This window comes from Canis lupus, chromosome 38 (assembly GCF_048164855.1).
Source record: "Canis lupus baileyi chromosome 38, mCanLup2.hap1, whole genome shotgun sequence".
NCBI classification, from domain to species: domain Eukaryota; kingdom Metazoa; phylum Chordata; class Mammalia; order Carnivora; family Canidae; genus Canis; species Canis lupus.
The window spans coordinates 23,582,851-23,597,118 of record NC_132875.1 but is presented as its reverse complement, the minus strand read 5'-3'; the positions used below and the strand labels follow the sequence as shown (position 1 = coordinate 23,597,118).

Sequence of the window (14,268 nt, the reverse complement as noted above, 5' to 3'; positions counted from 1 at the left end):
GCTGAGCCACCCAGGGATCCCCTGTATTTCGATTTTACCAATTGAAATACCATTTTAGAGATGCTTTCATTAGTAAACAATCGGGCCTCTTATTCAGTATCTGTCTCCGATTACAAAAGAATTTAAGATACAATTCTACTCCTCACTGATCTTACCATGTAACTGGGGAGAAGGGGCACAAAAGAAGTGAATACGTCCATCTACCCGATGTGACACTTCTCTGTCATGGACAGTTAGAAACAGGATGGGCAGTTTTAGGGTACACAGTTGTACCTACCCTGTCTTTCGATTATTCACTTTGTCTCATGTCTGGAAATTATCGATGGCTTTTTCAACCCCAGCTGGTGCCCTTTTAATATAGTTCTTCTCAATCTCTTCTTAAAAGAGAATGGGAAACCTGGCTTCACGCTTGCCCGGCTCAGTTCAGGGGCCTGATAAGTCGTGGTAATATAAAATTTTGCCTCATTAAAATAGAGACGGGGGATCCCTGGGTGGCGCAGCGGTTTGGCGCCTGCCTTTGGCCCAGGGCGCGATCCTGGAGACCCGGGATCGAATCCCACGTCGGGCTCCCGGTGCGTGGAGCCTGCTTCTCCCTCTGCCTGTGTCTCTGCCTCTCTCTTCTCTCTCTCTGTGTGTGACTATGATAAATAAATAAATAAATAAATAAATAAATAAATAAATAAATAAATAAGAAAATGATGTTAATACCTAGCCATCCAGTTATAGGAACTAATCCATTGGGATTATATATACATATGATGTGCGTACCGTGCTCAGGCTTATCATGGGTGTTCAAAAAATGGGTTGTCTCAGATTAAAACAGAGCCTGTGTGTGTGATACCAGATGTGCCAAAGCGTGAGTGCCCATGGAGTGTAATGTATTATTTCCTCTAGAAAAGCTACCATAGCTCCTGGGCATTTCTTCCTTTCACTTCTTGATGTCAAAGACATCTGGTTAGGATGGCAGTGCTTAGCCGCTTTTGCAAGGCTTGCTCTTTGCCTTCTGGCTAGAATCTAATGACTACCTTTTGGATTACTTTGTAGCTAGATTTCTTTATTCTGACACTTTTAGAGTAGTATCAGCCTTAAATAAAGGCTATCCATATTATATGTTCGATGAGAAATACAGGAGCTCAGGAACACCTGTCAGAATTTAGGCAGGACCTTTCTTTTCCCTTCTTACCCCATTCTTGATCACTGTGGTCAGTTGTTTCTCTCACAAAATGAAATTCAGGAGTCCAAATCAGCTGGAACCTGGGAAGCTCCTAACAGCAGGATCCAGACTTTCCTCCCAATTTTCCAACTCCTTTCTTGTAGCTGCTACAGCTCTTCCTGATTCCCAAAGAGCTTCCATTCCCAAAGGCCATCCTATATTCCACTCTAATCTCAACTTCAGATAGCAGATGTTATATATGTAGTTAATGCCCTTCGATTCTTTCCCAGTCCTAGTTTCTGACTGAAAGTTGAAAGCCACACCTTCTGATGGCAGGTGCCTCTGCTGCTGCAGACCCTGGCTGTGCCTGAACCCCAGCACCCCTACCCCTACCCCTACCATTGGTGCCATTGTCTGCTGCCATCCCCCTGCTTCCTTAGATCACAAATCTGTATCCTGACTTGTTTCAGTATAAGACCTATCACAGGGCTGCTCCTGGAGCTAGGGAGGCAGGGTGTCTGAAAACAGCTTTTCCATGGATAATATTTATTCCCCAGTGCCAACAGTTACCTCCTCGTGTGTAAGAGGAATAAAGGCATAGAAAAGGACACACAGAGGAGCTATGACACGGAAGTCTCTCCCCAGGCAGAGGTGATGCTGAGCTGTTTAGTGGGGCAGGCTGAGAAAAGAGCATCACTATCCCGGTCCCTCGTTGAGCAGCTGCTATAAAAAGCCAGCCCGTTCACTGAAGACCACACTGAGGTGCCTGACAGCCTAGCATAGTTTTGTCACCCGTGGGAGGCCCCTGCAGACTTGAACACCACGGTATTTAGAAGAAGAAAGAAAGAAATTCACCTGGTGCTTGAATTCTGTCGATTGGAAACCTGGTAAAGTAAGACTGGGGAGATGGGTTCCTAGAATATGACCCTTCCCTTTTATTCTCTGCTGGGTTGACAGCATCTTTTGTGTAGATTTGGTAGACTGTTTTAAACCATAGCTACTAAGGGGCCTATGGAACTTGGAGTTTATAATATTTATGACCCTAATGTGGTTTTATTATTCTAGATTTACACAATTGTAGAGGCAGGTGAGATTTAATTCTACTCATCCCCCAAGCCCCCTTCCAGACCCAAAGTCTTGAATGACCCATTTAACTTCTTAGGTGAAGTAAACATGATGGAATAGATCTATCTATCTTTCTTTCTTTCTTTCTTTCTTTCTTTCTTTCTTTCTTTCTTCTTTCTTTCTTGCGATTTTATTTATTTATTTATTCATGAGAGACACAGAGAGAGAGACAGAGACACAGGCAGAGGGAGAAGCAGGCTCCCTGCAGGAAACCCGATGCAGGACTAGATCCCAGGACCCCAGGACCCCAGGATCATGGCCTGAGCCAAAGGCAGATGCTCAACCACTGAGCCACCAAGACACCCCTAGATCATGTTTTCTGACTGAGTCCGTGAATGCTCTCCTGCCTCTTACCCTAGAGCAGCAACACAGAGAATCTCAGAAGGAGAGATGATTTTAAAAGTTTGTTTTATATTTCAGTGCCTGATAAAATGTCTAATTGTGACCCAGTGCTAATATTAATGTAATGATGGCTTATGTTCCCTGAGTACACGCGGCTGGTTGGAGCAAGAGCAGTCGCCCCAGTGGCCGAGAGCTGACTAGATGCAAGGCTACTGGGAGGTGTTCAGCTTCCACAGCATCCATTCACAACCAGACACAAGGCTGAGTGTGTGTGTAAAAAAACGGAAGGAAAGTTAGGGAAACTAGATGGGATGGGAGAGCCATGAAAGAGGATACAAGCTTACATCTCAGCAGCTTAAGGCCTCAGGCTTCATGGCTCTGTCAAACAAAAGCAGAGAGGCAGGGCTGAGGCTATAGCTCCCGAGTGAGTGAGCTCCGTGGCTTGGGTTTTAGGTAGGGAAAATCTGAGCATTTCACATCAATGGAAGCTTCTTAGTTGGCTTGCTTCTTTCTTCATTCCAATTTCTTCATCCACTTCCTTCTATTATCTATTCTGTCTCCTCTCCATCACCCCCCAGCCCCCAACAACCTATCTCTCCAACCCCCAGAGAGAAGAGTGTTTGGATGATACCCCCTGGAGGATAGGCTTTTACCTTTCCAGTGGCTTTCTGTGGTGGTGGTTCGGTGAACAGGAGAAAGCTTTGTGACTCTGGAATGGGAATCACTGTGGCTTAGGGGGAAGAGAAGATATTTTCCCGAGTCTCAGTCTTTGTGTGTGGTAAGAAGAGACAATCCCAATGAGATTCTTTGGTCTAGGGAGAAGGTTGTATGAATTCTTTCCCCGTAGAACTTTTTCCACATTGGTCCTCAGCTCTGCTTCCCTTTTTAGGAGGAAAAATGATGTCTTCTGAGGAGGAGCTAGGCCAGCAATTTGGAGGAAGGTCTGGGCCCAGGCCAGAAAGGGCAGACAAGGAGAGCCCTGACTTGACAATAAATCATTGCCTGTGGGCTTCTCTCAGAAAGCTGTAGACAATTTCCATGGATTTGGATCAAGAAGAATGGTGGTGGGAATTTCTATTTCACTTCTCTCTGTACCCTGTGACTTCTTTTCTCCTCTGCAGAGCTGAGGGCCTCACAAGTATACAGAGGGCTTCCAGTTCCTTTGCAGCCACATTTCAACACACATTTAACATCCATCAGGTACTGGGGACACCACGGTATTTACAACAGGCACAGTTCCTCCTTCCTTAGAGTTGACAAGAGGATACAGTAACTAAGGCAGTTTCAGAAATACTGTCACAGTGCTGTGGTGGGGAAGAGCTGAGTGTGATGGAAGCATACAAAATGGGCTCTTGAGCCAAAGGGACTGCAGGGAACAGGAAGGGACTTAGAAGGCGAATATGGACTCCTGTACATCTGCTTGCCTGGGGAAGCTCTGGCCTGGCCGTGCTCTGTGGTGATTGCTACCACTCACTGAATGTCCCAGACGTAAGGTGCAAGCATCTTTGCCTTGCACAATTACTGAGCAGCCCCTAAGTTTGGGGAGCTGAGATTCTTTTTACAAACAGGAGGTGAAAGAATCTGCTTTAAGACAATCCAGCCCAAATTACAATCCTGGTTCATTAATTGTAGGATTTAGGGTAATAGTTCCTGCCACCTGAAGATCTCTTGCATTCCTGTTCCCAAGCCTTTTGAGGTCAGTGGCATGTTCTACCAAGCATTGTCCATTTTTCTACAAGCTGGGACATACAGGGATGGGCCCTTCCTCCATGTGGCAGACTGAAATTTCCAGTAACATTTTCAATCTGCAAAAAAATTGAACACATAGCCCCAGTAATGAATAATAAATGTTTACCCACAACACTACAGCATTGCTATTAGTGCTTCCAACACTAGTATTGTTTACACAGTAATATAGGCAAGAAATTAAAGTGGATGACATAAGGCACCTGGGTGGCTCAGTCAGTTAAGTATCTGCCTGCAGTTCAGGTCAGGATCCCAGAGTCCTGGGATGGAGCCCTGCATTGGGTTCCCGTCTCAGTGGGGAGCCTACTTCTCCCTCTCCCTCTGCCCCTCCTCCTGCTTGTGCTCTCTCTCACTGTCTCTCTCTCAAATAAATAAATCTTCTTAAAAAGTATTTTAGGGGCACCTGGGTGGCTCAGTTGGTTAGGCGTCTGCTTTTGGCTTCAGGTCATGATCCCAGGGTCCTGGGATCAAGCCACACGTCGGGCTCTCTGCTCAGTGAGGAACCTGCTTCTCCCTCTCCCTCTGCTGCTCCCCCTGCTTGTGCTTGCTTTCTCTGTCAAATAAATAAGTAAAATCTTTTTTAAAAAGTATTTTAAAAAATAAAATAAAGTGGATGAAGTAATATAAAAAGTTCTGGTATTTCTCCCACACTCCAGCAGATGGATGCATGCGCTCTACTTAGAGACCATAGCTTTAGAGAATGTTAGTGTTGGGGGGGGTAGTAAAAAACCAGGCAAGTGAATATGGGATGGGAGGGATGTGAGAGGAAGAAGGCAACTGGATTCTTTGACATTTTCTTCTATCTTTAGAGCATGTAGTGTGTTTTAGAATATCTGTATTGAAGAGCTTGTCAATTAGAGAACCCACGTGAAATCCTTCTCTTTCCTCCAGCCCTCTGCCCTGTAACCATCACCTTGAACTCTTGCCCCAACTCCCTAAAAGCAGTGTATGTGGGCATGGCTGCAGAGATCAACAGTCTGGGGCACTCTGCCCATCATGCTTTGGGCAGATCTATTAGCACTACTCTAAGATGTGAGAGAGAATCAAGCCAGAAGAATATCTTGGAGGGAAGTGAAAGGGTGCAGGTGGGCAGACCAGCTCAAACAGCCAGGAGGCAGCTACGCTGCGATGTGAATATTTGAGGCAAGTCCAGTCGCTTCATAAAAGAAATACTTGGTACTTTATAGAGGGGCGGGAAAGGCCTCCACCAAACCCACCGGAAGCAGCATCAACAGCTGGAAGGAGGAGGGTCAGTGATGGAGAAAGAGGAGAGTGAAAGTGCCCCCCTCCATTCCTCCTCCCCCCTGCAGGGAATTCCATGCTGCATCCTGGGAGTTCCCTGTCTGACTTGAGTTCTGTGCCCAGGGCTGAATGAGGCCAACAGTGTGTGACAGCTCTGGGTCTTCTCTTCCCAGCCCAACCCCAGGCTCTGCGAATTCTATTCCAGCCTCCTTGCCCAGAGCTGGGCTCCTGGGCAAGCTGGCATAATGCTGCCAGGCAGTACACAGAGAAGGCTTGATGGGGAGAGGGAAGAAGTCTTCCTGGGCCTGAGGCCCCTCCCTGGTCTGCTCTCTCCCCTTGCACCAGGCCAGGAATCCTTTGTGCCGCATCCCTTTGGGAGCTCAGCAGAAACTCTTGCAAGTTCCCTTGTGTTTTTGAACTTTCTTGTTGCCTTGCATCGAACATCAGCTAGGGGTGGGGAGGAAGATAGCACTCCCTCCTTGGCTGAGGCAGATGTTTCGTCTACCCTTGGAAGTAGGGCTTTTGCTCTTTTTATTTAGCTCCAAGGTGTGAGCACCAGGGAGCATGACACTGGAGGGAAGCACACGCACAGTGTAGGAGCAAGTGGCCAAGCAGAGGGCTGCGGAGGGCAGATGAGGGAGCTTGCTTTCTCTGTGCCAGCTTTGGAGTGGTCAGAAAAGGCATAGAGCAGAGGGCCAGACAGGGAGAGACATCCCCTGCCGGAGCTGCTGGATTTTCTGAACCGAGAATGACGAAAAGACCATTCTTCCCTCAGTCAGGCATCCTCTTGCCGTGACTCTGGGGAGATGGCTTTATCTCCAGGGGCTGGAAGTCCAGCAGAGGGAGAGCACATCTCCCAGCTGTTAGTGGTGTTAAGCTGGAGAGGGGGACATAGGGAAGGTGCTCTGCCTCCTCAAGAGGTGGCATTTGGTTAAAGCCTGTGGTCCCTGCATTGTTTTTAAGCTCCTCTCCCCCTTAGCCCCCAACCCAAGGCTTTTACGGTAGGACCTGACAAGTATTCTTTTTTTGGATCTGAAACATGTTCTGATGTCTGTTCTCATATACCAAGGAAGACTGCCTTCGAAATAACCCAGAGAAACCTCTCCCTTGTGCTCTCTGTATGGGAGAAGATTCTGCTGTCTCTTTGGCAAAGCACCATAACTCAGACAGCTGGGAAGTCCCTCGTGATGTCTAACCTAGCCCCACCCTTTCTGGGGCTGAGCTGGTTCTCATAAGGGGTCCTCTGCTGACAGTCCTTGGCGTCCTAGGGAGGCTGGCCCTGGCCCTTCCCTGCTGGAGCCAGGCCACTGAGGGCTGTGCTGCAGCCTCTCCTCCCAAGCCCTGGTTCCCTGTATAGGCTCCCAGCAGACACAGATTTTCCACTGCTGCTTTTCCATCTCCTGCCAGCCTGGGCAGGGGCTGTGTAACTCCCCAGCATGGGGTGGGGGCGATGACTTCACAGCCTGACGTTCTCGCCGCCTCTCCCAGCTCATGTGTTCGGTCTGGTTCTTAGGGCCAAAAGTAATCCTGATTTGGGTGGGGCTTTTTCTCTCATGTTCTTGGGGACAAAGATTCCTCTCATTTTTTAAAAAAATGTATTTCTAAGGGAAATCCTTTTCCTGTGTTTCCAGCATTCTCTCCCTGCCAAGTATTCCTTTCCCTCTCCAGGAAGTTGTGTATTTGAGAAGCAAGTGCAGAGATCAGGGACTAATACTCTCTCTTTGGCTGGACAAGTATTTATGTGAAATTACTGCTACAGAGAGCAGGGTCTGGGAGCCTCTGAGGGCAGGAAGAATGGAATGAAAAGCCCAAAATTGGGGATTGGCTGAGCTCCCAGTCTGGCATGGCTTTCCCGTGTCCGGCCACATGTCAGAGGAGGATTCCCAAGGCTACTATGCTGACAGCCACTGCAGGCCCTCCCTGCCCCCAGGAACCCTGCTGGGAACTGGGACAGCCACCTGCCAGTCCTAAGGTAGCCACCATGAGAGCTTAGGGTCACTTAAGGTGGAACAGACAGATAAGAGAAAGTGGCAAAAACACAGTAAGTGTGTGACTCTGAGAGCAGGTTCGCGTCTAGGCAAGAGCAAGGCCTGAGCTTCTTTGTTTTCCTTAACGGGTCTTGCTTGGTTTGCTCGGGTCCAAAAAAAGGCCATCATGGACCTTTCCTCGAGTATAAGATCCATAGGCTGGACTCTGAGGGACCTGGCGTCACCATCTCTAAGCACTGGAAAAAAGACAGGACTAATTCACTTCAGCCCAGTTGTGGACAGTGGGAACAGGGCTAACTTGCTCAGAGGCGCAGAAGAAAGCAGCATATGGGTCGCTCTGTCACGAAGGAAGCAGGGTGATCAGCCATCCTGTTTGCCTGGCACATGGGGGGTTATGGTTTCCAGGAGGCAGGAGCTTCAGTGCCCAAACCCAGGAAGTCCCAGGCAAACCCCAGGCAAACCCCAGGCAAACAGGGACCAGTTAGTCCCCTGGAATGAAGCCTCAGCGGAGTGTAGCTGCTTCCACACCCCAGCCCTCTCCACGTGTAGGTTGGCATCCAGCTGCTTCCTGGGGAGTGGTGTAGACTCTGCTGCATACTAACCAAGTGGTTACATAACCTCTCAGGGCCTTAGTCTGCTTGTATGTAAAATGGGGTTAACAGTAGCTGCCACATAGGGTTTTACAGTGTCTGAATGAGAAGACACGAATGTGCCTGCTAAAGCATCTGGCACATAGTTATCACTTAAATGTTAGCAACCTGATTTATTACTCATTCATTCAGTTCATTCAACAGATTTGTATGCGTACTATGTGCCAGGCACTGCTGTACACCTAAAGAACAGAGACAAAAATCCTGCCCTTGTGGAGCAGGATAGACAGACACAATAAGTGAATGCGTCATACAACGTATTAGGGAGAAGACGTCTGGAGAGGACTAGTTACACAGGATAAGGGGATTGAGAATCCTGGAGCAGAGAAGCCATGATATTAAATAGGATGGCCAGGGTCGGCCTCAGTGAGAAGGTGACATGTGTTCAGAGACCCCAAGACGATAAGAGAATAAGCCCTAGCTAGTGAAACAAGCTGAGCAAGCAAAGAGCCCGTGCGGGGCCCTGGAATAGAAGCTTGTCTCATGCATTCAAGGAAACGGCAGGAAGGCTCACTGGGCACAGGGAACAAGAGCACACAGTAGGAGTTACAGGACAGGAGGCGGGGGGCTCTCAAGGGGCTTTACGGGTCATCACGAAGGCTTTGGTGCCCAGTTTTTTTTTGTTTTGTTTTTTTATTTTTAAGATTTTATTTATTTATTCATGAGAGACACAGAGAGAGAGGCAGAGACACAGGCAGAGGGAGAAGCAGGCTCCACGCAGGGAGCTCAATGCAGGACTCGATCCCAGGACCCCAGGATCACACCCTGAGCCAAAGGCAGACACTAAACCGCTGAGCCACCCCGGTGTCCCTTGGTGCCTGGTTTCACTGCAAGTAAAAGCCACCAGAGGATCCCGAGCTGATGACTGGCAGGGGTTAACTGAGTTTGAAAAAGATCATTCCAGTGACTGTGTTGGGAGGAGACTGGGCACAGGATAGCAAGGGTAGGAGCAAGGTCACCAGTTAGAGGACAGTTGTCCTTACCCAGGCAAGAGATAGTGCCAGCTCAGCCCAGGATGGTGGCAGTGGAAAGTGAGAAGCAAGTGGACCTTGGGTATACTTTGAAGATAAAGCTGCCAGGATGTGAGGGCTGAATGGATAGAGCGGGAGAGAGAGAGAGATCACAGGGTATTAATCTGAGACCAGAGAGGGCAGGATGACCTCAGATGGGGGCTCTTAGCCTGACCTTCACTGTTGCTGCTCTTGTTTTGGCCTCCGTTGGGCTCTCAGGAGATCCCTTACAGATGATCTCTAATAGCTGTTATCTGCTTTGCCCTCGTAGTCACTTACTCACCTTATTGGGGGGGGGGGGGATGGCATCTCCTCACTGCTTCCTTGAGAAATGTCCCAGGGAGATGAACAAATGATGGGAGCTCCTATTTCCCTGCAGCCAACCTGGCTGTCCAGTACAGCGGTCCCAAACTGGCACAGCCTCGCTCCCTCAGGTCCTCGGGGAGAAAGAACCAGCCAGGATCCCCTGGCTGCTCTGCCTCTGCCTGCCTGGGGGTCAAGATGCCCTGCCCAGAAACACTCCTTTCCCAGGCCCTAGCTTGCCCTTCCCACTGGGAACCTGACTACCCAGAGTGGTGGAAGCAGAGAGCCTCTGAGAAGCAGCCCAGTTTGCTTCTAGTGCTTTGGCCAAACCCACTCCCCCACAGAGCTTGGCTGTGCCACTCAGCCAGAGGCCAGGGTGGTGCACCTGGGCACCAGGAGGCAGAAGGCCCTGGATAAGAACATGGGCAACACTCCCCTGACTATCTTCCCTGGTTTCCCTCTTCTAAGCACTGGCAGGTGAAAGTGGTCTCCAGTCCCCAACTCCACGGGTGCAAGTGCCAGGTCACCCCACACATACTTTCCCTCCATGCAGGACCCTGTGTCTACCCTCCCAGACAGGCGAGTGTCTGGAGTACCTCCCCTAATGGTTTTGTTTTTTGGGTGGAGAAATGGAGGCCATCTCGACCCTGCAAGCAGTACCCCTTTCGGGTACGTATTTTCCCATTTTCAAAGTCTTTTTCCGTCCAGATGCCTTCCTTAGGTCTGACCGAAATCTTTCCTCTTGCCGTGTAAGATACACTCTCAGATCCTGCGGAGTGGAGTTGGGGAGGAGAGGCTTGTACCCCTATCCCCGCCAGTGGAATGGCTCCCCATGTGGCCCCAAGTGCGCAGACAGCCTCTGGCCTCAGTACCTCCCTGTCCTCCTGGCTGCTGCCTGGGCATCCCCTTTCCCTCATGCTCTGTGTGAAGCTCTGTGGCGTGTCCCCATCCCCTGATTCTCACTCTGCTCTGCTATGACCTTTTTCCAAGACAGAGGTTGTACCGCCCCACCTATGGGTGGGAACCTATTGAACAGCGCAGCCAGCAGCCTCAAGTGCCAAAACCAGGGCTCATTTGCCTCTGTGTGTAAGTGCCAACTGGCGTTGGGTGAAGTTTTAGGCTCTCCCTCCTCGTACAGCGCGGCAGAGGGGCGCAGATGGAAGGCCCCAGGACTAAGTCTGCCTGGTTCTCTCCTCTCCAAGGATGCACCTGGAATGTGTGCGCCCACCCACGCAGTACCTATGTTCACGGGGGGCAGGCTGGTCACCAAGGCCTGCGTACTGACTTAGTGGCTTCACCTCTTTGTCCTCTGTCTCCTCCACACAAATAAGAGTGCTTCTCTTAGTCCCTGACTTAGTCTAAGTAGTACTTCTCTAAGTACACAGTACATCTCTGGGGTGAGCTTCTGTGTCTGTGTGCGGGCAGGTGAGCAAAACGGAGGGAATGCGTGCTTTGAGTGGCCACACAGGGTTAGAGTCTGAGAGCCCCCACTGTTGATCTCCTGAAGCCCCTGGAACTTAGAATCAGGACACCTGCCTGGGCTCTGTCTCTGAGCCTCCGAACCTGATCTTGAGCAGAGAGCTTTCTTCTCGCCGGCCTTTGTGGGTAAGCCAGTGGATGGCACTAACTGTGCTTTGAAATCATCACCAGCAGATACATGTTGATAAGAGAGAAAAGCTCAGTCGGCCCTAGGAACCACTGGGATGTTTATGTCCTTAGAGCTGGAGCCTGCAGGGTCCTCGCGAGGAGGAGGTGATGTGTTTTTAGATCCAGGGTAACTGACCCTGGAGACTAAGAGCAGTGAGTGGCCACTTTGTGATCACGTTGTCCCAGTTTGCCCATTTTGAGGCCAAACATTTTGCAGCCTCTGAGCCCTGGGCAAACTGGGGGGATCGGTCACCCTACATGGATCCTGGGCTTGAACAGAACAGGAAGCAGGCAGTCTTTGTTTAAAGGAGTCTTTGACCACCTTCTCCCATCATTCATTTCTTCCCCTGGTTTTTCTTACCTGCTCATCCCGCTCGTATTTCCCTTTCAGGTCTATCTGGGAACCCTGCGGACCTGGAGAAACGTAAGCAAGTGTTTGGACAAAACTTGATCCCCCCCAAAAAGCCCAAGACCTTCTTAGAACTAGTGTGGGAAGCCCTCCAAGATGTCACACTCATCATCCTGGAGATCGCAGCCATCATCTCCCTCGTCCTGTCCTTCTACCGCCCCCCAGGGGAAGAAAATAAACGTGAGTGTCTGGAACAGCCCGGCATGACTCTGATCTGTGTCCTTTCCACCACCACCAGAAAGCACTAGTATTCACGGTTGACAGGTTGTAGCTGAAAGGTTTACCCCACTCTCCAGGGTGGGTTCTCCAAAGAAAACCAACAAGTAGCTAAGAAGCCATACTTCCAGCGCATCCTGACTCCAGGGTCTTCTTCCCCTTCTCCCACCAAATCCTTATGTAGAATATCAGAAGTCCTCTACCCTCCCCCAACCAACAAAACCTGCTCCTCAAAGTGCCCCCCACCAATCATCTGGCATTATGGGGAAATGGCCATGACCTAGAGCCCAGTGGAGCAGGGGGCCTGGCTGTGTTGGGAATCCTATGCTCTGTATGTGTGACTGGCCAGTCATTTGCACTGACATGCTCTGTGCTACTTAGTCATGAACTTCTTTCGGGCTAACATAAATACTTGTATTGGTGATGACATGATGCCCGACTCTGCTGGCCTCGAGTATCCTCAGAGGAGAGTTCCTCTGCCCAAGAGTTGTATTTTCTAGTATTCTCTTTCCCTCACTTCTCTAGAAGCACTACTCTCATATTTAGTATTCACCAAAGCCCCCAGGTGACCCTTACATTCTGTCCTTTCCCTGGGCTAGAGTGTGGTCTACCCGTAAGTAGCCCAGAAGATGAAGGAGAGGCGGAAGCTGGCTGGATTGAGGGGGCAGCCATCCTGTTCTCCGTGATCATTGTGGTGCTGGTGACTGCCTTCAATGACTGGAGCAAGGAGAAGCAGTTCCGTGGGCTGCAGAACCGCATTGAAAAGGAACAGAAGTTCGCCGTGATCCGAAACGGTCATATCATCCAGCTGCCTGTGGCTGAGATCGTGGTGGGTGACATTGCCCAAATCAAATACGGTGAGAGCTCATGCTTCTTGTACCTATGTCACCTTCTGTATTTGAGTGCTAGGTCCTTTGGCGTGGGGGTGCTGGGAGTCGCTGAGGACCCAGAAAGATAAGACTTCAAATTGTGTTAGCTTCTAGGTTAGTTGAAGAAGTTGTTGAGAAGGATTCAAAGAAAGAAGCAACTCTCCCCAAAGAAGGTCACACTTGTACCCTGTGTGTCAGAGGGTGAAAGATACATAATGTTGAGGCCACGGGGAGGTGCTTAGGGATCAGTCATTGTTTGAATTTATCAGGAGTCTTGTCCCAGGTTGTCAGAGATGAAGGTGTCTTTCAGGCTCCCCAGGTACCCCCTGGTCCATTGCCCTGTAGGTAGGGCCTGTGGGAGCAGCCCTGAGACGAAGCTGGATGGTTCCTACCTTCTGCCAGGCACTCACCTACCCTCCTTCCCTGTTGCCCCTTCCCCTCTTGCACACTAGGTGACCTGCTGCCTGCAGATGGGATCCTGATCCAGGGGAATGATCTCAAGATTGATGAGAGCTCTCTGACGGGGGAATCAGATCATGTCAAGAAGTCCTTGGAAAGGGACCCGATGCTGCTCTCAGGTATGGCCTCTGGCTGCTGCGGCTCCCATTCTGCCTCCCCCAGACAGCAGGCTACAGAGACCCGCTGCAGGCCTTGCACTCCACTGTGGCCCTGCCCCATCTCCTTCCCCTAAGTTCATCTGGGGCAGTAGCATGTGAGTGGGTTGAATACAAGGTTATCAGGCAACCTAAAAGAGGTGCTCTACAAAGCACGTGCTGTATGGGCCTTGACAGGGCTCTGCTGGTTAGGGGTGCAGGTGGGGGACAGAGCCTTACCCTAAAGCAGTTAGACACATTTTTCTCCTCCCCCCTCCCCCGTTTGCTTTGTCTATTTTAAATGGGCCCAGCTCTCTTCCTTTCCCTGCTATTTGCTGGGTATATCATTATCCATGGGGAAGGAAGGAAGAGGGACCGGTTTTTTTTTTCCTAAGTTTGTATTCCACACCAAAGCATGGCTATGTATAAAACACAACGCTCCTTCCATCTTCTCCTTTCTCATATAGGGACCCATGTCATGGAAGGTTCTGGCCGGATGGTAGTGACCGCTGTGGGTATCAACTCCCAGACTGGAATCATCTTTACCCTTTTGGGAGCCAATGAGGGAGAAGAGGAGGAGAAGAAGAAGAAAGGTAAAGGGTATTTGGGATGGGATTCTGTCCCCTGCCATCCCCATGAGGAGTCTAGGAAGCAAGGGAACGGACCTGGATGGAAGACCTGGTAGGAAGAATCTACCACATGAAGACTGCAGATACCCAAACTTCTGGCAGAGCTAAAGATGTCACACCTGGCTCCCCAGGGTGCTGTGATGAAAACTAAATCCGGTCGACTCCTGTGTCTGTCAGTGGGTTGTGAAGGCATGAGATGGAAAACTTGTCCCAAATGAGCTGGCCCTGGCAGCCTTCTGGGCAGTCTCCCCACCCTTGCCCCTTCCTTCCTCAAACGTGGGGGACAAAGCAAACCATTGAGGCTGAGGAAAACTGCTGAAAGCGTGGGTGGTCAGTAGTAGAGAGA

At 49.9% G+C, this 14,268-nt stretch overlaps 1 protein-coding gene across 8 annotated transcripts in view; it reads left to right on the top strand.

Annotated features, from left to right (window-relative positions):
* Positions 1 to 14,268, top strand: part of ATP2B4 (ATPase plasma membrane Ca2+ transporting 4) — a 98,655-nt gene that overhangs the window by 46,131 nt on the left and 38,256 nt on the right. For all 8 annotated transcript variants that reach the window (XM_072814860.1, XM_072814859.1, XM_072814857.1 and 5 more), the window contains 4 exons: positions 11,598 to 11,795; positions 12,431 to 12,688; positions 13,153 to 13,278; positions 13,761 to 13,886. In XM_072814860.1, the coding sequence (XP_072670961.1) occupies positions 11,598 to 11,795; positions 12,431 to 12,688; positions 13,153 to 13,278; positions 13,761 to 13,886 (708 nt within the window). The remainder of the gene's footprint in view (positions 1 to 11,597; positions 11,796 to 12,430; positions 12,689 to 13,152; positions 13,279 to 13,760; positions 13,887 to 14,268) is intronic.